Source organism: Propithecus coquereli, unplaced genomic scaffold (assembly GCF_000956105.1).
Source record: "Propithecus coquereli isolate 6110/MARCELLA unplaced genomic scaffold, Pcoq_1.0 Scaffold34, whole genome shotgun sequence".
Lineage (NCBI taxonomy): Eukaryota > Metazoa > Chordata > Mammalia > Primates > Indriidae > Propithecus > Propithecus coquereli.
In genome coordinates this window covers 1,533,223-1,561,068 of record NW_012149063.1, presented here as the reverse complement: position 1 = coordinate 1,561,068, position 27,846 = coordinate 1,533,223, and the positions used below count along the sequence as shown (strand labels likewise).

Below are 27,846 nucleotides of genomic sequence, written 5' to 3'. Positions count from 1 at the left end.
GGAACCAAGAAAGTGGAGGTGATCAGTGGTTCTGAGTGCTGCAAAGAGGTTAAGGAAAATAAGGACTTACAAAAGGACGTTGGATTTAGCTAACCTTTCATGTTAAGAGAAGAAACTGGACAGCCAGAGTGAATGACTGAAGAGATGATAAGGAAGTGTAAGTGGTAATTTTTGAAAGTTTGATGGTAAAGGGCAGGAAGAGACACGCGTAGGTTGGGATGTGAGGAGGTTTTTGAGGTCCGTGGAGACTTGTGTATATTTAGATGTTCAATGTGGAGGAGGAGAAAGATACCGAAGATGAGAGAGTAGGGTATGAGTCATGGAGGACTATAGAGGGAAGTGGTTCACAATTATTCATTTGATGCACATTTATTTATTTATTTTTTTTGAGACAGAGTCTCACTGTGTTGCCCGGGCTAGAGTGCCATGGCGTCATCCTAGCTCCAACCTCAAACTCCTGGGCTCAAGCGATCCTCCTGCCTCAGCCCCCCGAGTAGCTGGGACTACAGGCATGCGCCACCATGCCCGGCTAATTTTTTTTTATATATATATTTTTAGTTGTCCAATTAATTTCTTTCTAATTTTTGTAGAGATGGGGTCTCGCTCTTGCTCAGGCTGGTCTTGAACTCCTGAGCTCAAACAATCCGCCCGCCTCGGCCTCCCAGAGAGCTAGGATTACAGGCGTGAGCCACCGCGCCCAGCCTGGCTCACATTTATTTTTCATATATCAAGTGCCAGGACTGTGCTAGGGCTATAGAGATAAGGCTCAGTCTTACTCGCTAAGTGACCCAAAAGAACGAAAGTTGACGGTATGGATTTGAGCCGTGACGACTGGAAGGGTGGTGGTCCCACAGATTGGGAGGGATCCCACAGATTGGGTTAGGAAATAACAGTAGAGCACCAGAATAAATGCTGTGATGGAGTGGTGCACAGTGTGCTGGGGGGTGTAGGGGAGGACCCCACTGGGGATTTGGTACTGCTATACATGTCCTGTACAGGATATGTGGCAGTCTTCCTTCGCCAGAAGGCAAGGAAGCTCATCTCAGGGACAAGCATGAGTGAATACTTGGAAAAGTATTGGAAGAGTAATTGTGTGATTGAAGGAGAGGGAAGATATGCAAAAGTGGGCAGGAGTCAGAACAAAAAGTGTCTTATGTGTCTTGAGGATCTTAGGGTGTTTTGTTTAGTTTTTCCTGAAATCTCTGGGGAACTGTGATAAGAATTTAAGCAGAGACATGAAGTGATCCAGTTTGCCTTTAGAAAAGAGCTCCCTGGCAGCAATGTGTTTGTGGTTCAGAGGAGCAAGACTGGAAGTGGGGCCTGGTTGGCAGACCAGTGTGCAGGTAGACTGGGAATTGGTAGCCTGATGGTCCTGCAGGTGAAGACGGGTGGGGAGGTAGGCAGAGTGGGCAGAGCATAGGTAGAAGAGAGATTTAGGAGGTGGAGTTGACATGACAGGTTTTGAAAGGTTTTCATGGGGATGGGAGGTCGAGAGCATGGGAGAGATTTATGGAAATGCTGAGGTTGACTTCCTGCTTTCTGACTTAGAGACTGTTTGGACTGTAGGAGGAAACCTTTCCTGGGGAAGATGCTCAATGTGCTGAATGTGCTGAGCTTGAGGTATTTGTGGGGCATCCAAAGGGAGATGCATAGTAGACAGATAATACGCGTGTGCAAGTCACACGAGGGTGTGGCCTGGAGAGAGAAACCTGGATGTCCACAGCGCAGAAGTGATAGCTGAGAATACTGCGTGCAAAAGACACCCTGGGAATGTGTAGCCTACTTACAGCCTCTCAGCCCAAGAACTGATTATGCATTTTCTGAATTTTCTGAGAGTCTTCTTATCTTTCCTTTCTTAGCTATCTACAGTGGGGCCATTGGACTCTTACTGGGATTAGGCACAAAAAGAAAAAAAAAGAGATTCCCAAGTACACTTAGTTTTACCACTGATGAGCAGATGTGATGAGAGGATTAGATCCTTAGAAGAGGAGGATTAGATTCCACAGCGAGACTTGGATTACTTGTGAAACTCATCTATATGTCAGTACTCGGTCTCCCTCGTCCTTTACCATGGATTCTGAAGCTCTGAAATTTTTGTTTTTTTTTGCTACATTTTATTTTTTATTAACCCCATGGGAATACACAACTATGTTATTTCTTGTTTGTTTTTAAAAAAAATCAATGGCTGATTAGATATTGTCCTTGTCAGGAAAATATATGAATTAGAATATGTAGTTTTTCCGAACTTTTTCCAGGAAAATGTGTGTTATTTATTTTGCTCCTGTGGCACTTCTCTTTTTAGTAGGAAACGAATTAACAAATATAGAATTTATGGCCCTTTTCGGTATTGAATTGAAGCACAGTTGCGACATTGCCCCAGAAATAAAACTCCTGTCTGGAGTATTTTTGCATTGGAGCCTCCAACATAGCTTTTATTTATTACTGAGAACTTTTCTGGGGATGTAAAGGACAGGTGTCTTGTCCTTGTGGAGATGTTGTTTTCTGTTAGCAGTAGGAAAACAATGAAGTTCTCTGTCCTTTTGGCTGAAAAAGCAGCATCTAAATCTGAGCTTCCTTAGTGGATGTGATGTTTAGCTTCTGAAGAGAGACCCTAATAAGAACTGGCATAGATTTACGTGCAAACCACATGTGGACTTTGTTTGAATCCTGTTTTGAATAAATAAACTAAAAAAGATATTTTTGAGACTGTGGGGCAAAATCAAACATAGACCGATACTAAGTTCTACTAAGGAATTATTGGTGATTTTGTTGTTTGTGAAAATGATGCCGTGATGATGTTTTAAAATGTCCTCGTCTATTAGAGATGCACACTGAAGCATTTACAGGTAAAGTGCTATGATGTTTGGGATTTGCTTTACAAAATACCAAAGCAAAATTAGTTGGGGTGTGTAGATGAAATCTGGTTGGCAGAATGTTGATAATTGTTGAAGGTGGGTAAATGAGGTTCATTATCCTGTTTTCACCTTATGGGCATTTATGAACATTTCCATGAAAGGTTTAACAAAAGTGAACGTAGTAGAATGTAGTAGCCAAGAAGAGGAGGGTTTCTCTCTCATTTTTAACACTTCTGTGGCACACCTGTCACTCTTTCTGCATGTAGAGTGATAATCTTTCTGCCTTTCCTGACCTAAGAACGGAGGAATGTGAGACCATAGCTAAACTGTGTGTGTGTGATGGTAACGCTGTACCATCCAGGACTTGGGCAGCTTTCAGGGCAGGTTCTATCTCATCCTCACCGTAGGCTTTGGCTTCCAGTGGAAATGGGAATGCAGGGTCCTTGTCTCCTTACATGTTTGTGACTTTTGAATGAGAGAGACATGGGAGGGTAGCTTGGGTGGAGTGATCTGTAAAGAGAGGTGGAATTGGAGAGAGTAGAAATTTAACTATGAGGCATGTTCCCGCATATAGACTTTGTGATGCAGACACTGGCTTTTCTTTTCTTTTTTCTTTTCTTTTCTCTTTTCTTTTCTTTCCTTTTCCTTTCTTTCCTTTTCCTTTTCCTTTCTTGAGACAGTCTTGCTCTGTTGCCTGGGCTAGAGTGCTGTGGCGTCAGCCTAGCTCACGGCAACCTCAAATTCCTGGGCTCAAGTGATCCTCCTGCCTCAGCCTCCCGAGTACCTGGGACTACAGGTACGCACCATCACGCCTAGCTAATTTTTTCTATTTTTAGTTGTCTGGCTAATTCTTTCTATTTTTAGTAGAGATGGGGTCTTGCTCTTGCTGAGGCTGGTCTCGAACTCCTGACCTCAAGCGATCCTCCCGCATCCACCTCCCAAAGTGCTAGGATTACAGGCATGAGCCACCATGCTCGGCCTTTTTTCTTTCTGATTAATTCAAACTTGTGCTGGAATCAGACACTTCAGTGTTTCAAACCAAAGTGTGAGTGCTCTGTGTGTGTGCACGTGTGTGTGTGTTTGTGTTTCTAACTAACCTCACATCTGAAGTTCTGCCCTTTGCAGACAGCAGGAGAGTGAAACGAGTTGATTACAAAGGGAAAATGATTTCAGTGAACCAACGTGGACTTGTTTGCCTCTTTGAATTATTCCCAGCACGATAGGATGTTAATATGTCATCTCAGAGGCAGATGGGCCCATCCATTTTGATCATCAGCTCTGTTGTTATTTGGCGTTTAGAACTATGCGTTTCCTCTCAGGATCTTCAGATGCTTAGAGGAAGACCCAGAGTTTTCTTGATACCAGCTGCTGCTTTGCTTAAGCAGATAGAATAAATTAAGCCCTTCAGCCTCTTTATACTCATCTCTGTTAACTATGTCATCACAGTGACAAGGTCCATGATGGCAAAAGATGGTCGTTTTCTCAGGACATGATAGACTCTTGGCCCAGAAATTCCTGTGTCTTATGTTTTAGTCTGGGATTATTTATTCATTGATTTGTTCAACTAATATTTCTACAGTACCTATTATGCACTAGTAGTGTCTGTACTGGTTGCTGGTTCACAGGGGTGAATGGTCTCTCACAGAGCAGGGTTTTCTGTTCACTGCAGCAAATTTCAGTTACGTTGGTTCTGGGGATCACGGACGTGAGGAGCTCAAAGGGTTTTGGGAACTAATAAGGTCTTCCTAACTTGTCTTTTTCTTCATACCCCCTCAGCAATTCTATGATACTGTGTTACTAGCCCCTGACATCCCTTTCTGAGTGGAAAGATGTGGGGGAAAGATGGAGAGAAGTTCCCTCGTGGTACAAAGTTTGCTCTGGCAGGGCCTTCTTTAGGCAGCAGAAATTGTTATTCAGTCATTCAACAAATATATATATATTTGGTTCCTACTAAATGCAAAATAATTAAATGTGAGGACTCAGATTCAATTTAACTTCATCTTACCTTTAGGGCACATGCTTCCCCATATCCACATTTTCTTATATGCTAGAACATTTTTTTTAATTCCAAAATATTAAGGGGGTACAAATGTTTTTGTTACATGGATACGTTTTATAATGCTTAAGTCAGGGCTTTTAGGGTGCCCATCACCAGAGTAGTGTTCATAGTGACTTATCTGATTGGTGAATTTGGATGAAGAAATTGGGCACAAAAATGTGGCCCAGCCCCTTCCTCTTCCCTTCCTCTGGGAGCTGGCCTGCTCATCAGGAGAGGAGCTCTGGGCCACCGTGGCCCTGCTTGTGTGAGGAAGGAATGTACTGATTGACACTGCTGGGGACCGGTGGGCAAGTCTTGTCTCAATCCAGGGATCAGTTCCTCAAGGAAGGAACTTTTAACGTTTAAGCCACAGTCTCAAATATCACCTTTATAAGTAATAAGGGTGATATTTTGTCCCTTCTATGCTTTTGGTGTTATTTCTAAATTGGTTCAGAGCAAGGAAGTGGGAGAGAGTGTTATTTATGGGGGCTCCTTGAAGTGCACAACATAGTGAGAAAAAAGTCCCCCTTCTACCCAGTAGCCATGACCACATCCTGTAAATGCTTCCAGAAATGCTCTGTGCTTATACAAACACATCTAGACAAGTGTAAGTGTACCTCCGCTCGTTTTCTTTACACAGTGATGGACACTGTTCTCTATTAGCTTTTTCTACTTGCTATATTTTGATACTTTGATATTTGTTATTGGCTGTATACTATTCCCCAGTATGGATTTGTATTAATTTTTACAACCAGGAAGAATACAAACATGCTATTTGAGCTTCACACCCTGTTAAATGATAAAACTCTGCTGGTGGGGGACAGGATAGCAATTGCCATCTGCTCTTTCTTTTTCATGTGGAAGAGGCGTATCATGTCTCTCTATATATACAGGTGGTTAAGACTTGACTTGGTTCTTGATAACGGAGAGCACACTCGAAATTTAGTATGTGTTGACCTATTTTTTCAGAAAACCTATTGCTGCCCATTTATCCAAGAACTGTAAACTGAGCAATACATAAAATGTATCTTTGGGGCAATTAAGTAACAATTTTTGTGAAGGAACTCCTTGATACTGATAGCTAAAAGTTATTCTGAGATGTTTATATAAATGTGCATATTTAAAAAATCAGATATCTTAGTGGAATTATAAGATTACAAATGTTTGCAGTGTTACATTCTGTGTATTAGTTGCGGACTCTGGGTGCAGTTTCTGTTCCACAAAAATCAATGCATTTGAGTATCTCTCCAGGTTTTTTTCCCAGGGTCATTAATCCCTAAGCAGATTTAGTTCTTGACAGAAGCTTTCCAAAGCTTTTCCAAAGCTGGTGTTGATTATATTACTCAGACCCAACATAAATGATATTTAACCAGTAACTAACCCCTGATCTTCATGTTAGGAGTCTCGGCGTGGTAAGAATTCAGTCTTTGTTAAGTTATGGTAATTCATATCATCTTAGTTTTCATTTTATTGTCCTTTCCGTTTAATTCCTCTTAAAATTCCACTCGGAGACATTTGTATGTTCCATTAACAAAAGCCAGGGGATGCTACTACTGGTACTGTTCCTCTGCTAGCTCACTTGCCTTTTGCTCATAAATACCAATAGTGAGGCTGCTGGATTTCAGTGTATGCGTCGGTCAGGCTTCAACAGGAGAAACAGAACCAGTAGGAGACATAAAGAGAGATATTGCAAGGAGTTGGCTTACTTGTTTATGGGGGCTGGCTAGGCAAGCCTGAAACCCGCAGGGCAGCCTGTCAGGAAGGGCATGGCTGAAGCTGTTGTCCTCAGGTGGAATTTCTTCTTCAGAGACGCCTCAGCGCAGCTCTTACAGCTTTTCAACTGATTGAATAAGGCCCACCCAGATTAGCAAGGATAATTTCCCTTGCTTAAAGTCAATTATGGGCTTTAATCACATCTACCAAATGCCTTCACAGCAATGCCTAGCTTAGTGTTTGAGTGAATAACTGCACTGTCGACAAATAAAAGTGACGAGGTTGACAACTCAAACTAACCACTGCAGTGTGATTCTGTGTTGCTTGATAGGATTGTTCTGGTTCTAGCAGTCTGATGCTGCCTGCCTAGAGCTTTACTCAGTTGGTTGCATGCTTTTCTCTCTCATTCCCCACCTCTCCTGCAATTAAGTTAACTCAACTTACTGCTGTATCCAGAGCAGATTCTGCTCTGCTCTAGTGCCAAACATCTACTATCTCTTTTTTCCTTTGATGTTTAAATAAAGTGTGTTTTCTCATCTGTTATTTGTCTTACCAGGACAGAACGTTCTTATTGTTTTCTTTATTAGCTTCAAGTCAGCTTGGCACCTTTTCCAGCAGGAGCTTTAGTTCTCAAAGACAATAGCCGCGAAATTGGATGCTGCTTTTGTGGCTCTTAGCTGTTGTCATTGTTCTTGTCTCCTTAATTTAGGGAAATGGCATATTGGAGGTCTGATAGGACTAAAACAGAATAATAAATCTAATTGCTTCTCTGTGTTTTGTGCTGCTTCCTCAGAATAGTTCTCTTCCAACTTCCAGAACATTCCCTTCAAGACTTTGCCCTTTCATGCTGGATTTCCAAAGTTACAAAATCCCATTATCATTATCTGAAGAGCAACATGTATGAAATTTGATTCATTTCACATTAGAAAGTGTTCAGGCATCATAAGGAAGTTGCTCTAAGTATGTCCTTCCCTGAGCTAGCCCAGTGTTTTGAATTAGTATTATTAAGTTGTAAAAGTCTTTGTTTCGCTAGAATTTTTTCTAATTGCCTATTGAATACTTTCATATCCTTATTCCTTTATTCCATCTTTTACATTCTGGAAAAAAGGAATGCCAAATTTTAGCAAAACTGGATAAGCTTTGAATTCCAAGAGGTCAGAAAAACTGTTAATGGGGGAATCACTAGCTAAAAGGTCCAAGATTTCACTGTAGCCAGTTATCTGTGATTAATAGAAGTGGGTGTTCTTCTTTTTGGTATTTTAGTGTATAATAACATGGTAGATGGAAATAATTTGTAATGAAAATTAAAATCTGAGTGTTCAGAGCCTGCTGGGCAGTGGAAAACACTGACCAAGAAGCAAAATATGGTAGAGACTGTTCTCTGGTATGGCAAGAGGTATCCGATATGACCTACTAATTTCAAAGAATTGCAAATTATACAAAAATGAAAGTTAAATTCAGTAAATCATCTTATCACAGTCCTTATCCTGATTATCTGTTTTTGTGTGACAAATCACCCTAAACTTAGTGGTGTAAGACAGCAATAGTCGTTTAGTTCTCCCAGTTTCTGTGGGTCAGGGATTTAGGAAAACCTTGGCTAGTTGGTTTCTGGTATCATGCCACTGCAGTCAGATTGTCAGGCAGTGTCTTCATGGGGGCCTGTCTGGGCTGCCTGACAGCAGGGAGGCCCTGGGGCAGTTGGGATGCTTACGTGATGCCTGAAGACTTCAACTAGGAGACTTCAAGTAGTGAGCAAGGTGGAAGTCACATCATCTTTTTTGACCTTGCCTTGGAAGCCACGTTGCCTCATTTCTGCCTCATTTCTGCTTCATTTCTGTTGGTTTATAGGTAAGGCACAAAGCCACCCAGATTCAAGGAGAGGGCACTAGACTCCATCTCTTGATAGTGGAGTGGCAAGATTCTAGAAAAACATGTGGGGCAGGAGATATTGTTATGGGCATCTTTGGAAAAAACAATTTGCCCTCTGTCTACCCTCTGGCCTTGTACAATTCACATCTCCCCCACGTGCAAAATACACACTTGAGCTGCCTCGACTCTCCAAAGGTTTCATCCCATTATGGCATCAGGCTTAGACTCAGAGTCAAGGACAGATGATGTCTGGGTACAGATGAGGCTCCTGAGGACCAGTTTCATGGGTGTACTTCCCTGAGTTATCAATCTGAAGACCTGTGAACTAAAGAGACAAATACCTGTTGGACACCCACCCAAAATACAATGGGAGGACACACATCTTAAAGGCCTGCCCAAAAGGGGGAAAACATGGTGCACATAGGTCTATGGCAGTTCTCGGATCTAGCCAGGTGTGTGTTGCCAACTCTTTAATCAGGGCTCTGTCCTATTCCACTGTTTTCTATGGTTCTTGGTTCTACTGTCAGGTTCTGCTCTTTAAGTCACCCTTCGTTTTCCATAAGCAAGAGCCAGTGTTTGCAGCTGAGTAGCCTTTGCAGACTGCTTCCTGTCAGCAGAAGTTTGGGATCCCAAGACCTCATTTCATTTTATAGTCTCTTTCTTTCTTTTAGTCTAACTTGGCAGTATTTTGTAGTACAAATATCTAAAAACTTACTGAGTTTTCTGTGAACCTTACTGGGTTCACTCTATTAGACAAGACCCATGACCACAAGATACCTGTGAGGCTGCTGAGGGGCCATGCCCTGTGATTCCGAGAATCCCTGCTATTTAATGCTGGGATTCTGCAAGGCAAGCTTTTAAGATCCTCAGAAGGCTTCAGGTATGTTTGAAAGTGTCTACGAGGTACCACCTTAGATCTTTCTGAAGGCTTAACAAAGGGTTGCAGCCTGGATTTGAATTTTTGCTCTGAAACCATTTCTTGGTTTCACAATGTTTGATTTTTAGAGAGATGGGCATGAGAAATGGCTTTATATTTAACAGTTTGTTCTTTAGCTCATCTCTCTCTGCTCACATTTTATCATAGGCAGTGAGCAGAACTCAGGTGTCATTTTAAGTGTTCTGCCTGGAAATCCGTTTAGCTCCATCACTGAGTTCATTAGGCACATTTCTATTTCCCACTTTACCATAGATGTCAGTGTTGCCAAACTCTCTGTCACTGCACAACACAGTCCTCCTTTTCTCCAGCTTCCGGTAATATTTTCCCCGCTTTCCTTTAAGCCTTCACTGACAGCCTTCTTAAAAACAACAATAGTCATTTCGTTATCTTGTGCTCTTTTTGTGTGTCAGGAATTTGGAAAAGGCTTGTCCAGACTTGGGCTCTCTCATGCTTGCTGTCAGCCACCATGGAACCAAGTCTGACTGCCATGGAGCTGCTGTGGTGGTGGTTGCTTTAAGGCACTCAGGTTGGGGGTGTTTAGTTCCAGTTAGTGACTACTGATTTCTTTCTGGCCTTGGTCATCCTCAAGTCTTGGCACATCTTCTGCTCTGCTTTCAGAAATGCAGATTCGATCATTCCCCTTTCCCCCATGCCCACCTGCAAGCTTTCCTCCCATTGTCTGCATTCTGAACCCTCTGATTGGTTTTACAACAGAAGGTGTGAACTCATAGGCCAAATTGGTAAAATTTGTCCCACAAGCACATTATTTTTTAGGCTATGCAGAGGAATTTTTTAAAAACTTGTCATCCTTGTTAACATTAAAAAAAAATCAAGAGTATCACGTAAAAATCTAAATTAGCCACTTCTCTAGAAAAATCAGAAGATCTGGCAACACTGGGGCTGCCTCCCTGTGGCAGCTGTCAGTCAATGCTTGGTGCTCTCTCATGTGGATAAGTCCTCATCAGATCCTTTGAGTCCCTGCTTGGCCAGCTTTTCCCTTTGCATTTCCTCCTTGGCTCCTGGAGGCCTTTGGATTTGACATTCAGATCGTACAAGGTTCTTCACATAGCTTTTCCAGCCTTATTCTTAGCCGTTTTTTAAAAAACCAACCTCTAGACCCCAGTACTTGGTGACGCAGCCACGTTACATGAGTCAGTGGAACTCACTAAGTTCTTACCTTCTCTCTGGGTGGAATAACTCCTTTCTCTGCACACTGAGCTCTTACCCCTCAACAGCCACCTTCCCGTACTTTGCCTTTGCAGATAGTCATCTGCTCTCCTGTGGTCTGGCGGAATTTGTATCTTTGTTGCACCATTCATGTTTTATTGAAATTATTAGTTTACATGGCTGTCTACATCTCTGGACTATGAACTACTCCAAGGTGTAGGCTTTTATTTTATTTATCTGTGGTCTAGAACTTGTTACAAAGGTAGGTAGTCAATAAAACTTTGTTGACTAAAAGAACAAATAAGTGGTTTTTAAAAAGAATGGCTAAACCAAGCTCTCTGCCCTGAAGGAGTATATAGTTTAATATGTCTTCTGTCAAAGGTAATACAACGTAGAATGATATACAGGTACAGGTAGGATTCCAACTGGGAGGATCAACAGAAGCTTCTTGGATTAGGAAAAAATAGATAATTAGAGAATGTGGAAGAGCAGATGAGGCCAAGATATTTATGTAATGCATATGTAAAATGGTAGACTCATGAAAGTATGCAATTTGTACATGACTGGATTGTAGGGTGTCCTAAAGGAATGTGGTGGAAAATAAGTCTTGAAAGGTAATTTAGGGCTTAGGGAATGGAGAGACTTGAATATTAAGGAATCTGGATTCATCCTGTAGACAACAGTGAACTCTTGTAGGTATTCTCCAAAAAGTGCTTATGTGCCCCTAGGAGCCAATATGAAGGATAAAATAGGCAAGAGGTTAGAGGCCTTGGAGACTGATTAGTAGTTTGTTTTAATAGGAGAGGCGAGAGATCAACATTGAAGGGGACCTGACCAATACAGTGGCAGTGGAGGAGGTGAAATTTGCAGGATGTAATGCTTGATAGATTTGGGTTTTGAAAAAGGTTAAATGTATTCATAATAATAGCGCCTGTCATGTTTTGCGTGTTTATTATGTGGCCGGCATCATGTTAGGAGCTCTATATGACTGCCCTTTGGCCAGCATGATGGGGATGGGGGCTGCGATGGGGTTCAAAGGTGTTAACTAAGAATAAGGGGTTAATTGGAGAAGTGTCAGAATGAGGCTGGAGGTGGAGGATTAACATATGGGTTGGAGGTGGTGAACTCAATTCTGAGAAATTGATATGATGTTCGTATTCAGCAGAACACTTGGAAAACAAGACTAAGGGGAAACTTCCAAGGCCCGCAGCTTAGATGAGGGTGGGAGGCCGTGGAGAAGGTGTGTTCGCTCAGGGCGACAGTGACTGGTGAGCCGAGAGTGTCTACTGGGCTAGGAGCAGCCATGTTTGTGGTGAAGACAGAGGACAAAGGACAGTTGGAGACAGAGGATGATGAGAGAAGTAGGAGGAGAAATGTAGTGAGAAAGTTTGAAGTAAAAGAATGGGATTCTGCTGTGATTATAAGATGGCGTTGTGGCCACAGAGAAGAGACCGAATTACACTATTAGAAAGTCATTACATCTTGAAGGGGGAGAGAGTGGTTTTGGTGGCGTAAAGGGGAAGATATCATTTTGTATAATATTAAAGAATGAGGATGGGATAGGAAGTGAGGGCAGCAATCAGAGACTATCTTTAGAAGAACGTCGATGGTCAAAGGGAAGAGTGGAGGAGTGTGATTCTCAAGGAAGAAGCAAAATCAAAGCGGTTCCTCCCCACCCACCCCCTTTTGGTAGAAATATAGGAGAGACCTGGATATGTTCATGGCTGAGTGTAGAGGAGCCTGGGCCTGGCTGGCTGTTAAGTGTCTTGAAGGAAGGAACCAGTGAGTAGCTACACAAGGAGCATGCAGGAGGCCCTGGTCTTGGAAAGGAGAAGGAATCCATTTTCCTTACACACAGAAGGAAAAGAGGCTAAGAAGGGTGAGAGTGTGAAGTTGGTTAGGAAGAGAGGGGCTGTGGGTATAAGTTGAATGGACTTGGTGCTCTCAAGGTAGCAGATGAAGTTTGTAAGAGGTTGGGGCTGAGTGAGATTAGGGCACCGCTGTGAGCAGCAGTAGCAGAGGCTAGGAACAGAGAGCCGGGGGTCTGATCCTAGCATTGTCACCTCCCAGCTGTAGGAGCCTGGGCCTCTTGTTTAACTTTACCCATGTAAAACTGAAAAATGGGGCAATAAAATGATTCTCAGCTCATAGGCCTACTGTGAAGATTAGATTAGTTAATATATTTAAGTACAGTGAGTGGTGTTCCTAGCATTAGACAGATACCAGCTGGGGTGAGGCTGGAGATGAGTGGAAGTGTTTTCTAGCATAGAGCTTCTCTAGCCTGACTGAGAATATGAACCACCTGCAGATCTTGCTGAAAAGGAAGATTCTGATTTAGGGGGTTTAGGGTGGCGTCCAGGATTCTGCATTTCTAGCAAGCTCCCAAGTGCTGCTGCTGCTGCTGGTCCATGACTACACTCGGAGCGGCAGGGTTGGAACAGCACTGGTGCCCCAGCTAGGAGTGGCTGCAGGTCATCCGTAATGGCCCCAGGTGGCATGGTTATGCGACTGGGCCGGCTGTCCAGGACTGGAGAATGGATGCCATGGCTGGCCCCAGGACTTCCTTCTTAGGTGTGGGTTGGTTAGGAGGACACACCTGGCTATCCGCATGGCTATCCACACACATGGGCCATGGCGGATAGTTAGTGCAGCATCGAGAAAGGCAGCTGTGGGTGTCAGGCCTTGTATGATGGGGAGTGAGTCTCCTGCCCGCCCACCAGCGAGGCCAGGCAGTAGGTGTAGGATGGAGGTGTGGAGAGAGGCGGTGGTCACGGGGTGGGCCACGTGAGAGTATAAGCTATGGAGACAATAATTTACTGCTAAAACCTTACTGAGTCTAATTTTGTTTGTTGATTTCTGATGATTTAGAAGGTTTTTTGTTTGCTTGGCAGTGCCTCAAATAAGTTATAAACAGCAATTATTAAATAGTTAGAAATATTTCTTATACTTTTTGTCAGTAGAATGCCTGATAACAGAAATGTTACCGTGTTTAGCTTTCTGCTGTGTCCAGTGCGTCCTTGATAGGCAGGCGTGAGGTCGGTGGCTCCCTGGGTCACTTAGGTGTTGGCTGTAGTCTGGCATGCAGTGTGTTCAGCAAGTGGGGGACAGGCTGAGTACAGGGTTCCCAATGGGGGGGGGGGAATCATTCCAAGGAGATTCCAAAACCCCGTTTCCAGGGAGAAGGTAATGCAGCAATGGAAGAAGCTGGCAGGTGCTTTTTTTGGGCAGGTGGGCATGTCAGATTGAGACAAATTCTATTAAATTTCGGTCAGCATTTCTTTGGGTCACATTCCTCTTCTGTTCAGTAGTGTGTTAGAGACGCACACTTGCATTTCTGACATATTCCATGCCCTATCATAGAAAGTTCATCCGTAGGCTTTGATATTCTCCTTCATGTCCTCCGTCCTGGTTCTGGTGTCAGGGACCAGGAGGATGCACAAAGGTGGTGACACCTAATTTTATAGATGGCTCCCGTTTAGAGTGACACCACTGGAGCGATTAGTCAGGCCCCTCTAGTGACTGTTCCCCATGTTGCTGCCATCTCCTCTCTGTGACTGCTGCATCCTAGCCCTGCCTCTGACATCTTGCCTGGTGGCCACCAGACCTGGACAGTAAACCACACTGCTCCTGTCTTCTTTTCTTGTAGGACTCAGAACTTGGGTTCATTTCTTTAATGGATTTTCATAAAGGTGCCGTTTAGAGAAAGGGAAGAAAAAATTACTTTCCTTTTCATGTATGGTATAAATACCAACTGCTTAATTGTATTTTATTCCCAGTCTTGGGAATAGATGTTACTGCATGTAAAACCTTTTCTAACCTCACTATTGCCGACTATGACCCAAGGGATTTGTGAGATTATGAATTCCTCTAGATATCCCTTAAATTTAGCTTATTTCTCAGAGAAGCCAGGGACTTTTTTTTTTTAAACTCCTGACAGATAAAATAGAGAATAAATTCATTCTACCACCTCTTGGCTTTACTAAGTGAGCAAATCATTTACTAGAATAAGAGGAATGTAATAGTTACTACAATTAGAATTCTAAGGGTAATACACATTCTCATCATTGTAGGGGTTGGGGGGCAGATAGAAGCTTTTACACAAGTTTTTTTTTTTTTCTTTTTAAGTTTTTACTCTGCAAAGTGTTCTTCAGTTCCTAAAAAGAAGATGATTTGCTAAACTGTGGGAAACTTAGTTGGCTCTGAAAGGTAAAGGTTGTTTCTTGTCATCCCTACAAAATCCCTACAAGGATGTAACTTTGTAAAATTGATTTCTGGTCTCTTCAGTAGGAGTCAATGTCACATAAAAATACCATGAAACCCTTGGTTTCAAATTATGCTTCAAGTTTATTCCTAGGAATAAGCTGAGGGGACATTCTCAAAGACAAACTTGTATTCTCATTCTTGTGACTATTACACCAATATTTTTCCCTGCATAGATGTTTGAGTGTTCTTTGTCTTAATTCGGTCATTTATCCTTATTTGTTTAACCTGTTTAACCAATATTTATTGCTTTAAGGCTCATCACACCATTTCTTTGAATGTTTGGAGCTATAATCCTGGATATTTTGTTTTATTTTTCTCTCTTCTAGCAAATAAAACTAGGAAGGAGACAGCTAGGTTCTAAAATAAAATAAAAATGGAAGAGAATGGCCATTTTATTATTTATAGTTGGATCCTGCTTGTGGGAATGAAACTGACATCTTGTAAATATAGAACCAGAGGCAGGAAAGGGCATAAACTAAATTTTAGGGTATAAAGCGGGATTCTCTCTGGAAAGAGAGATTTCCTTGGTGTAATCTCTTGGGTGGGTACTTGAAGAATACCAATTCATCAGCAACCCTTGATTTCTACAGTTTTAGTAAAGGTAGAGTTTTATTCTGTTTCTGATACGTAATTTTACTTGTTTTCTCCCTTCTTAGTTAATAATATGTTTTATAATAGATGTGGCTGTAAATTCTTTCCTTTAAATGCAGTCATTAAGGTATGTCCCGCCATGTTGCTGTCACCATGATTAGTGTTGCTAAGAAAATAATTAATTTTATTGTATATGTCAACAGAAAATTATTTTCTCTTTCCTTAGCCATTTCTTTGTAGCTATAAAACGAGCAATCTGTTCTGAAAATCCTGAAGTGCATTTCAGCATTTTTTCTACAGTACTTAGCCAGCATCTATAAGCACCATTAAAATCACAATCATTTGAATAGGTTTTTTACAACAACTCAAAATGCAAGTAAGAAAAATATCTTATGCCAAACAGAGAGGGTTTTTACTGAGTACCAAGTGTTTCAAAGATGAATTGGTTAAAAAATATTTTTTTGGAGTGGAGAAAAAAGCTTTTTTTTTTTTTTTTAAAAAAAAAATTGAGCATAACTGTTTGCAATTACGAATAAGAATCTTTTACTTGCTTTTTAACTTTCTTCGTTGGTGTTCAAATCTTCAAATCTTCTAGATCAAGTGATCACGATTACTTTTACAGGTTCTGTACGGTAATGCCCTCAAATCAACCCCAACCCCTGGCAAGCACAGTTTATGACTTCACATTGACCTGACATGTATAAATACCTAAGTTTAAGTTCTGTGGCATTGCCCTTGGGTTAAATGATGCTCCTGTGATATAAATAAATACTGTCTATTAGAGAAAATAGTCTTTCTTTAACATCATAGTGTTTCCAAGTCTTCACAGGACATTTTTAGACAACTTCTTTCTGACGGTTATTCAATGGCATAAAGAGGCTTATATTTGAATGGGAGCCCGAAGGATTTGCTTCTTGCCTTGATGGTGCTCTCAGAGCTTTGTGATCTTGGGCCACTTTCTGGGCCTTCCTCTCCTCATCTGTAAAGTGAAGGGGTTGGACTAGATTGTCTGGAAGCTCCCTTTCCACTCGAAGTTTCTCTGAATCATCGGACACTGGCTGTTATGTTCACGTCATGTTCACCTGCTACAGTGCTTTGTTTAATGTGTCTGAGCGCATCTCTTTAAGGCAAATGACTCTGGCCAGAGGTTCATTCTCAGTCATCCTGTCCTTTTAAAATTTTGCTTTTCTAACCACAAAGACTTTTGGAAAGCGTGCCCTATGGACTACATCTCTACCCTCACTCAAAACAATTTGAAATAATTGTTGAAGACTGATTATCATCTAAACACTGGCACGGCTGCTGCTTTACCAAGCTGTGTTCCTAGCAATCTCACACGTCTCATAAATGCTACAAAGTGTGTGAAGAGTAGTCTGATTTTTTAGGGTGAACAAAATCCTGGGAAAACAAGCATAATGTCAGTTTCTGAAAAAGAACAAGGAGGCAACAGAAGGGTATTTGCTTTGTCGACCTGGGTTTTAGATCGCTGGTACCCCTAGTGTGGAAGGCTTCAGTGGGCTTCCTGATTTCCCCAGCTTTGCTCAGTCAGCAGGAAGTTGCTTGTGTGCACTTCCTTAGGCAGTTTCGAAGCCTACCACATGGCCTTTTAACTAGTAGTGTTAACTGAAGTAAAAATGAAAAACGAGCTTGATCCTTAACAGCTTATGTGTGTGGTGTTCTTCCAAAACATTTTGCTCTACACATACATCGTAATGCACTTCAGGAACACTATTTTTGGATAGAGGGTGAGTGTCAGAGACTGGAGGCTATGTAGTCTTTCAGGCTGTTAACCTCTAATTACCCCTGGGTTCACAGCCACTCAGGTTACTTTCAGGGTAGTGTGTGTACTGCGTAACCCAAGTCGCAGCATCAGCGAACACTGTTCACATGCGACTGGTGAAGAATTGTGTGGGCTTGCTTTGATTCAGGTAAGAAGAGTTCCTGGGTCAAGCGGTCACCTTCATAAAACTGAAGACGGTGACTGGGAGTGGAGTGACGACGAGATGGATGAAAAAAGTGAAGAAGGGAAAGCCGCTTTTTCTCAAGAAAAGGTAAATGATGTTTATGATGATTAGCTAATCAGTGTCAATTTTACTTCTGTGGGATTTTTGTGTGTGTGTGTATGTATTAATGGATTCACAATTGTTTTACAGTCACGAAGAGTAAAAGAAGAAAATCCAGAGGTGAGCTGTGGTTATTGATTTTTATTTGCCACTTCATTCCCTTCTTGGGGTATCTGAGTCTCAAATACCTGGGGGAGACACTTCAGAATCTCATGGAGTAGGGAAAAAAAAGGAAAAGCACATAAATTTTCCAGGTCTTGATTCTACGGGGATGATCACAGTACTTATAAAGTTGCCATGAAGACCGATGAAGTCATGTCCATAAAACACTCTGTAGAGTCCTTGTTACAGACTAGGTAATCAATGAATTTTAACTCTTAGTATTACTGTCATTTAGAAAACATAGTAAGCATACAGGCAAAATTTCCTCTGGGTTTTTAGTCTGTGACAAAGCAGATATTATTAAATGGTAAGAAACTCTAGGTTGAATCTGTTGGTCTTGGTTTTTAAACCTTCCGAGTAACTTAGTAGACCAGGAGCACTCTTATAACAGCTTCCCTTTGAGGAATGGTCATTTTTTTGATTAAGAAATCATTTTTGATTTACTTCCTCCATCTGATTAATTATCCTAATGCCTAATGACTAATGATGGCCGGAGTTCACAAGACTTGCTAATTCTCCTAGAGGAAATTTGAGCATATTTAAATAGCCCCAAATATTTTACAGACCTAGTAATTAATGTGTACCTTGATAAATTCTCATTAAGAAAACAGAAAACTTTGGGCTACAAATGATACTCGTCCCAACTTTTTTTAATTAGCAGACATTTCCTTTTGATTTAATGGAGTGAATCTTATCATTCTGTTTTAAGTGACAGTAGCCAGCTGGGCCCTGTAAGGAGGAGGGCGGCAGAGCTGCGAGCCATTCTTCCTCCTCCCCTCTTTCCTCCCTCCCTTCTCTCTGCACCTTTCATGCCACACGGATAGGCCTTTCCCAGGGATTTTTCAGTCTGCCTGCCTCCCGATGGTAGCTCTCCTTCAGAGTCTGTTTTCTCCTGTGTTTATCGTATGAATTCATCTCTCCGTTTCATACATAAACATGAGCTTTGATCAAGGATGTCATTCCCCTGTGTCAGGAGCAATGGTGACAAGCCCCACAGTGGGCCACACTGGCCGCACAGATGTTGTGCCGGACTTTTAGAATGATCTTAACCAGGTTTCATGAATTCTACCCTGTCCTTGCCCACTATCCCATTTTATCCAGGGTGCAGAGTCCAGGTTTTTCATCTATTTCTAAGAGTTATCCCTAACTAAAAATGTCAGTTCTGCTTAGAGATAGAACAAAATGACATGGTTCAAGTAGCATCATGGACGCATAAATCACTTGTTACTGGTTCATTATAAGACACTGTCACTGGGTAATGTTCATGGGATCCTGCCTTGCTAGCATAGACTGTTGGGTGTGGGTCTTTCCTCCTGAAGATTTGTTAACATACTGTCTTACTATGTGCTTGGTGAAATTGCTCTGATAACTGATTTGTTATTTGGATAACAGCAGTATCTTTTTGGCAAGAGTGTTTTCTCCATAGACAGAAGAGGGAATAATGTATGGCATGCTGTGAACTGATCCTCAAGCCTCGCTATCGACCTTCTTGAGTGGGATTTGAAAGTCACAGGCACTTTACTGCAGCTAGACTTATTTGATTTCCCAGTGGCGTATGTCTGTTTCCATATTGGTTTATAATTAAGGAAGCATATAAATAGGCTTCTTATTTCTGTGAAAAGATACACGTGTTTGCATGGAAACACTTCCACCAGATTTTAGAAGTAACCAGCCCCCCTGCTATTGCACAGCTTCTCAGGACAGTATTTTGACACTCTTTCCTTTCAACAGCATTGGCATTTGAGTGTCCTGAGCTGTGTTAACAGAAGCTACAGTGATGGTTCGTGTGTCCTTTCAGCTTTTAATTAAAGTAGCCCTCTGATTTGCCAACTACCCCAGACTGCTTTACTAAGCAAAGATTGAAGTATTTATCTGTTATAAAGGAAATAAATAAATGTCAAATACCTAAATATTCAACAAATATATGTTATGTGCCTGCTACGCACACTGTTTTAGTAGGTTTTGGAGCTATACCAGTGAGAAAAAGAGAGGAAAAATTCCTGTCCTTGTGGAGTTTACATTTTAATGGGAGTATATAAACAATATATAATGGCTTTGATAAGTAAGTATTCATAAATTATGTGATTCTTAACAATGGAATAGGAGCAATAGGAAAAAAAGTATAATGTGGTAAGGGTGTAGGGAATGTGGTAGGAGGTTGTAATTTTAGACAGGTTGGTCAGGATGGGCCTTATTGAGAAGAAACATAGAATAAGCACTTGAAATCATACAGGAGAATTAAATAGAATAAAAACTGAAAGATCATTTTTATCCTGCTCCCCCCAACCACTGGGAATAGAGGTTATCAGTTTACAGTGTTTTCTTCCAGACTGTTTTCTGTTTGTTTCCATACAAATATGTACATAAAGAAATCTACTATATCATTTTTAGAAACATGAATGAAATTATGAAAACTATAAATATTTTTGCAATTTATTGTTTTGAAAATCTTTTCACATTAGATATTCTAGATCTGCCTCTTTATTTTAAACTATTGCGTAGTATTGCATGGGGTGGATGGAAATGGTTTATTTAAACGTTTCCTTCTTGGTGAGCATTTAGATTGCTATAACGTACATCATTCCATTAACTTTCTCGTGTATGCATTCTGGTGGACACATAGACAAGTAAAGTAGAGATTTAGAATTGTGATTGCTTTGTTGAAGTGTCTGCTGATTTTGAATTTTTGCTCTTGCTATCAGTAGCTGTGCCAATGTATATAGCCTCTGACAGCGTACCATATACCTTTAAGTATCTTTGAGAATGAAAATGCTTATCCATGCCAAATGACACATTTAAATGCCAGAGAATTTACATTTTAATGAGCTTTTCAATAATGCTTGTCATTTAAATCACAGTTGTTTTTTGAGTATAAGCCACTAGAAGACTGAGATGATATTTTATTCATGTTCCCTTTGCATCCAGTAGACACTCTATACATATTTGTTAATGACACGAATACCTCTGTATTGAAGTGCAAACATTAAACAAGTGCTTGAATAGGCATACAGTATTTATGAGAGGGTCGGAAGCGGGGATAAAGATCAGAAGACTATAATTGAGGTGAAGTTCAGAAAAGGTAGCCTTAGTAGTACCATGTTTAGACAGAGTAAGATGTTGCAATAAATGGAGGGGTATTTCAGGAATGGTTAATTTGCAAGGGGCTATTTGGCCTCCTAGGAATTATGAGGTAGAATGTCCAAGTACTACAGCATCAGTTGGGAAAGATTGAGAAGACCAGAGGGGGCTGTTTGTCAGAGGGACATTGGGAAGGTCTGCCTCACCTTGGACCATATTTGGAGATCCTCCTAAATCCAAGAGAATTTCCAGTGTAAACTGTGAGGTTTCAAAGTTACACCACTTATCTTGAGCTTCATAGCCAGTTTGAGATTCATTGCCGTCAACGTTGAAAAATTGGTCCTATGTCTCTAACCTGATATTTTAGAAATAGCCTTGCGAAGTATTAGTCACCCACTAGTAATTAATAATTTATAACAGGTTGATAATTCATCCTGATTTCATTTATTTATCATCCTGTTCACTTGGTTGGTAGAAGCCAGGTGGAGACCAAAGGTTAATAATAATAACACTAATATTAATAAGAAAGTTAATTAATTGAACAAATATTTAAGCTGTGCTGATTTCTGTGTGGAACTGGGGTAGGCACTGTGGGAATTTTATAAAAGCAAAGCAGAGAGTCTGCTAGCTGGACCATTTTCATCTGGCGGGGGGCGGGTATGGGGAAGGGATGGCACTGGCAAGGACCAGCTTCCTTAGGTAATGTTTCCTGGCTTGTGTAGATTCTTACCTTACATAAAACTTCTCAACTTTTATCCCATTAGCGGTCTTCTTTTGACCACTGGTTTTGGAATCTCTTTTGTCAGACTCTAAAATAATAGGTTTTGTGACGTTTTGTCTATTTTGCATCATACTCTAATTTTCCATATAAAAAGCAAATTGACTTTATCTTTAAATTTTTAGTTTTATTTGGTTTGACTTAATCGAGGAGAACATTTGCTAAGCCTTCTATTAAAGCGACTTTCTTTTTCATGGCAGCATTTCAGTTAGGTGGCATGCAAATAAATGGTTCGCAACCCCGGCTCCACGTCGTAAAATCTGCAGTCTTTAAAAATGCAGATGCCTAGACTCAACCTACAGGTTCTGATTTGATGGTTTGGGGTGATGTCCATACAGCTCTGATTTTCAAAAAAGCTGCTCACGTGATTCTGATTCATGGGTAGAATTGAGGACTGACTAGGAAAGCTGCACAAATTGCCCTGAATCCAGAAGTCCAGATTGAAATCTGGGAAGATGGTGGACTGTGGAATCAGAATTCCTGAAGATTTGTTTTAAATATCTATCAGAAATTGCCTCCTCCCCCCAAAAAAAAACCAGAAAGAAAAAAAGAAAACATTTCAGAAATCCCTTAGGAAAGTTGTCCTTATTTAATTAAGTATAATGAAGCAGATGGGAAGGTTTTTTGACTGAAGCCCAGAAGGGCCCACTGGAGGTGTATTGAAGGGTTTTGTTATCAAGAATCTAGACTAGGTTAATTAGGAAAATGTTTCTGTTTCCCAACTCTGGGATTTTGTTCTGAGAAGAAAATACATTTGATACAGATTTAAATTGAGTTAATTTTATTAGAGGTTAGAAACAATGTGAAAACTAAATTTTTTGTTTTTATTACTCACCTCTATTGCCTAATGATTTTTAAGACTACTGTTAGATTTTTAAATTTATTTCTGTGAAAGCATGTTGTCCAAAGGCCTGTCATCTCTCATAGGTGTTTGTTTTATATCCACATGTAGATGGAGAGAAAGATTTGATTTCTCCCTCTAAATTGATTAATATTATGGTTAACCTTAGTTATCAGACTGCTTTAACTTGCTGCTTCTATGATACCACTTTCTAAAAGGTGTTGTTATTGCAGGTAACTGGCCTTCTGAGTAGTTATAATGAAAATTAGATTTGGGATCAGAAATCTGCTGTATTTCTGAAAGTGAACTTTTTATTTTGGAATGATTTTAGATTTACAGAAGTGTTGCAGAGACAGTACAGAGTTCCCATATACTCCTCACCTGATTTTCCCACTGTTGATTTCTTATGTAACCCTGGCACATTTGTTATAACTCAGAAGCCAGCACTGCTATGTTGCTATTAACTAAACCCCAGAATTTATCTGGATGTCACTAGTTTGTCCACTAATAGCCTTTCTCTTTGCCAGGATCCAATCTAGGATAACACATTGCATTTGACTACAGTATTTTTAAAAATAGAAAATGAGATGGTTAGGCAGCGTTCTATGAAAAATTGAAAAGCAGACATCCCTTTCTTTTCTGCATTTCTAGGTCTTGTCCTCTTTTTCACCCTGTCCCAGATCTCCATCGAGGTCTATTTCCACGGCAGTGTTCCACAGTAATCTATTATTTTCCTCTCCCCTTCCTATCAAAACACTCATTCTCTCAAATGCGTGTCTTAGAGCAAACTGTTTAACAGGGGGAAAAAATCTGATAAATTGACATCTGCTTAATGTGTTAGCTTTCTTCTAAACTTTTACATTTAAGAGAGTAGGCCAAAAGGCCATGCCCTAATCCCATAGAATGGGTCCACAGTGGTGACATTTGGAGGACTACAGCGGTTTGTCAGGAAGATGTTTTGCACCAAGGCCTCCCTCTCCAGCACTCCTGTGCGTCTCTGCACATTTTCTGAGGAATCATCACCTTGCTGTACACCAGTGAGAGCAGAGGCTGGTCCCTTCATTATGTTGAGGGTTACACCTACGCAGTGAGGTTGCAGGGTGTGCTTGGGGTCCAGACCCCGGCCTATTTGACTGGCTCTCCATCCTGATGATTCCAGCAGGGCAGGATATGGGGTCTTCCCAGGGGAAGGAGAAGTTTGTCACCTGTAAGTAAATGCCAATTAAAGTGCTTCAGATTGCAGTGTTTCTTTAACTAAAGGGTAGACTATGCTGTAAGTGCTGGTGTGGCCTTTGGTTGTATCTCAAATTTAAGCTAAGATTATGGAATCACCCTGAAAGATTCTTTACAAAAGATCATTTGCTGTAGGCCCAGGCCCTCTGGCTGGTTAATGAATGTAAGTTGTTTGTTCTTCCAATATAGTCATTTTCTCCTAACATTTTATTATGAAAATTTTCAGACATACAGCAACATTAAAACATTTTATAGTGAACACCATACACCTGACACCTAGGTCCTGCTATCATTGTACTTCCTCCATCACATATATATGTATCTGTTCATGCTTAAGTTCTCCATAGTTTTTGATGCATTTCAACATAAATTGCAGACATCAGTATACTTCTCCCTATTACTTCAGGACTAACATCGGTATTTTTGAGGAAGCACAGAGAGTAAGAATTTTATGCTCTTAAACTTTAGAAAACTCTTGACACAAAGAATATCTGATAATTTCTGGTTGTTTTAGAATTGATAGTTTAGAAATTGAAGGTCCTTTTTGTTCCTTATCATTTTCATTGCTGTTTCTCTTCAAGTTTTTGTCTTTCCATTTTTGTCTTTCAAGTTTTGCTCCAGGGCAGAGTTCAGAAAAGTAAGGCTTGAGGCAAAGATAATTTGAGTGTCACCTTAGAGCCGAGTTTCCAACTTTGAGGGAAAAATAAAACCTATTGCTTGAATTTCTGTTGGGGAAAATGTCTTTTAAAAATCTAACTACCCTTATATATTTTTGAAATACAGTGAATAGTTGCTCAAAGTAATGATTAAAGGGGCAGGTTTTACTAACCCTAACCTCCTTTCATTAAGTGTCCCTTAACTTTAGATGAAATTGTACAAGACAATATTGTTATAGCACATCTTTCTGTTATCAGGCTTAAAATATCAAATAGTCCATGCCTTTTCACTTTAGCTCAGTACTACTCTAAAAGCATAAAGGTCACCTGGAGAACTTGTTAAAGGTACAGATTTTTTTCCCATCTCCATGAAATTCTGAATCATAGGCTGGGGGTGGGGTCCATGGGTTTTTAACACTTGTCCTAGGTGATTCCAAGGCGGGTAGTCAAACGCCTACTTGGGAATACTGCTTTAAGAACTTTTGAAAATTATTGTCTCTGATAATTGGGACTTAATGTAACTACACTGGCCATGTCTCCTTTTGGCTTTCTTGAGTTCTGTAATGGTGGTTCTCTTTAACAGATTGCAGTGAATGCCAGCAGTATCCCCGAGCAAATACAGTCCCTCTCTGTGCATGACTCTCAGGTATGTTTCTCGGTCAGTCTTTCCGTTTGAGATGCATTTCTGAAGACAGATCTTTAGAAAAATCAATATTTTAGAAAGACAATTTCAGGGTAGTGCTTCCAAATCAGGGGCTTTTAAGCTCCCTTTTTTAATAGGTTGCTGTTGACCATGCTTTGTGGGACCTCCAACCTTTGAATGATAGGTTCAAGAGTGAGAACTGATTACTCCACTGCTTCTGAAATTGCTGGTACTGGGGAAGAGAAGAAAAGGAGAGAAAATGACTCACCATCCTATTATATTCCAGCCACAAAACACTGTGGTTAATTGATGTGTTTCTTTTTTGCTCCCAGTTGGATTTCTATAACCTGTTTTCGTAATTCTTTTATCATTGAACATTATGGACCAATTCGTCTCTGTAACTTGCCTTGTAAAAATAATAGTCCAGTGACTGTGCAATGCATTTATAATGCATATTTATAAAAGTTATATGACAGAAGACCTGTGCTGTGAGTCATGTTGGGTGGTGATAAAGGATGTTGAGCCATCCAGGGGAAAGAGTGTGGACATAGAAGCAGAGTGCAGGCCCACATTCTTGTTTTGCTGTATAATTCATAGGCAAGCCCTTTTGTTCTCTGAGTGGTTATGCTAGAAAACATCACCAGCCTTAGGATCATAATTTTTTTTTTCAAAATCTGCATATTCCAGTTAAATTCATTTCTGTTTCATCTGATCTGTGTTTTATGCAACAGCTGCATATCGGAGAGATGGTTAGAGTGATAGGATTTCGTGGTTGCAGGAAGCCTATTTGATAGACTAGTAGATAGCTCATCCCTAGCCCTTATTTTATAGCTGAGGAAGCAAAGACTTGCAGAGGTTAGGTGCCTGCCCAAGGTCACACCACTGGTCAGAGGCTTAGCCAGGATTCAGTTTAGGTCTTTACACTGGATCAGGCAACTCAGTGAGAGACTTTGAGATAAGCTGTAGGGATTGGTTGCATGTTAAGGCAAAGTTAAGAATAGTATGCCAGTTTAGAATAATAATGGGTCAGCAGGCAAAGAGAGTAAAGGAAACAGGAAAAGGGATTAGGATAACCGGTACTGCATAACATTTTATAGTTTATGACTCACTTTCATATGTATTATCGTATTCTTCCAGCAACCTCTTGAGACAGGTGTTATCCCCATTTTGTAAATGGGAAAATAGGTTCAGGGGATGACTAGCTCATGGTTCCATCTGGGCAGGGGCAGAGCCAACCCTTGACCTGAAATGCCTTGTTTTTTCTACTCCAGCAAGGAGGTCTGCTCGTGCCTAGGGATTTGTAGGAATAGGGAGGGGCTGTGTAGTAGAGGCATGCAAGGTTAATAATCTATATTTAAGGAAATAGATCTAGGTGAGAAAGGCAGGAAAGACAAACAGTGGCTTAATCTGCTGGGTACCACCTTCCTCTGCACTTTTAAGATTTATGGTGCCCAAATCTTTGTGTATTACCAGGGCCAACAGGTAACAGCCCAGGGCTCGGGTGGCGAGGTGCCACTTTAGATGGCTGACCCTCTTTGGACTCACGACAGCTTATGCCAGTTATTCATAATGCTTATCCTGTGACTGAGGCTTTCTGTGTGAGACAGTCATATCCACAGTTGTGATGGGAGTTAGGCATCTTTCCAACCTTCTCACAGAAGTGTTATGAGGCCAACCTGTGTGTGTAAAGATCTGGTTTTGAAATTTCCAGAAAGGGCTGTATGAATCAAGGGATATCGTGACTTCATTCGATCCTTTCCTGTGAAAGTTTTTAACACTCACTGTTCGTTGTTTTGTTTTTAAAGGGCAAACCCAATGCTAGTGAAGACTACAGAGAAGCTTCTTGCGCCGTAAACCTCGTTTTAAGATTAAGGTAAATAATACTGTTTATTCTGGATTGTTTTTCTTATGGTACAATATTCTGATCTCCTTCATTAACTTTTCATAATATTAGCATAAAATAAAATTGTTAACTTATTTGATTTCCCTGAACAACCAGTGTGTGCTGTATTCCCAGGACTAATTGCGCTCTTCTAATTGCTTGCTAAAGGAGAATAAGAAAGAAAAGCACTGTATGAGTGTGTCTGCAGGCTCAGTGTACCTTTCATTAAGTTTTTTTCTTTGCCTTTTCTTTCTTGTTTTTTCCGTTTCTTTTTCTTTTTGTCTCTTTTACAATGTAAGATCACAGTAAGAGATTTTTAATGAGTTTCTTTCACACTTCAGCAGTCAGTCTCTGACAGGAATAAACCATGCTTGTACTACAAGTTGCCTGTTTAGAACATTTTTCAGTGGCAAGTTTGATCAGCCACTGTGGAGAAATGACAGATATATTTTGAAAGAACTCTCAGTCTTCTAGGAAATGGATACAAACATATTGCCTGACTACAGTCTTTGTCTGTAGTCTTGTGAATGAACGCTGTTTCTATTTTGAGGATTTTTTAATTTAAGGGTCCATCGTTGTCATACCTTTTGTTAAGAATTTGGTATCTCAAGACAAATGAAAATTATTTAAACTTAATTGTAAACAGCCTAATTGACCAGGTCAATCAGAATACCATCACATTTTTGAAGGTGTTTTAGAAGAAGTTATACATATGTTCTTCTGACAATTAAACAAAGCACATGGTTACTAGACATTTTCAGAGTTGTAGTTATAAAAGGCACATTCATTCTCAAGGTTGGTTTCCAGCCCTGTGAGTTCTCATAGTCCATCAGAGTAGATTATCGTTGCCATAATCACTCCTTCTGATGGTCATTTATAGTTGGCAGTGCGTTTTCACATACTTGTCAGGGGAACCTCACAATAACCCTTGGTGCAATTTAATTCAGAGTTGATTTCCCAGTCAAGAAGGGAAATTATTACCAGGTTATTTTCCTTGTGTTTGAAAGAAGCCATGATTATTATTAACAATTAGCGAATGTAGAAATTGCCAAAGAATGAAATAGCCCTTTTTGTTTG

At 40.6% G+C, this 27,846-nt stretch overlaps 1 protein-coding gene across 1 annotated transcript in view; it reads left to right on the top strand.

Annotated features, from left to right (window-relative positions):
• STK39 (serine threonine kinase 39) overlaps nucleotides 1-27,846 on the top strand; it is a 267,743-nt gene that overhangs the window by 140,574 nt on the left and 99,323 nt on the right. Inside the window, exons 11-14 of the mRNA XM_012650804.1 lie at nucleotides 17,362-17,484; nucleotides 17,587-17,616; nucleotides 24,828-24,890; nucleotides 26,693-26,760. Of these exons, the coding sequence (XP_012506258.1) occupies nucleotides 17,362-17,484; nucleotides 17,587-17,616; nucleotides 24,828-24,890; nucleotides 26,693-26,760 (284 nt within the window). The remainder of the gene's footprint in view (nucleotides 1-17,361; nucleotides 17,485-17,586; nucleotides 17,617-24,827; nucleotides 24,891-26,692; nucleotides 26,761-27,846) is intronic.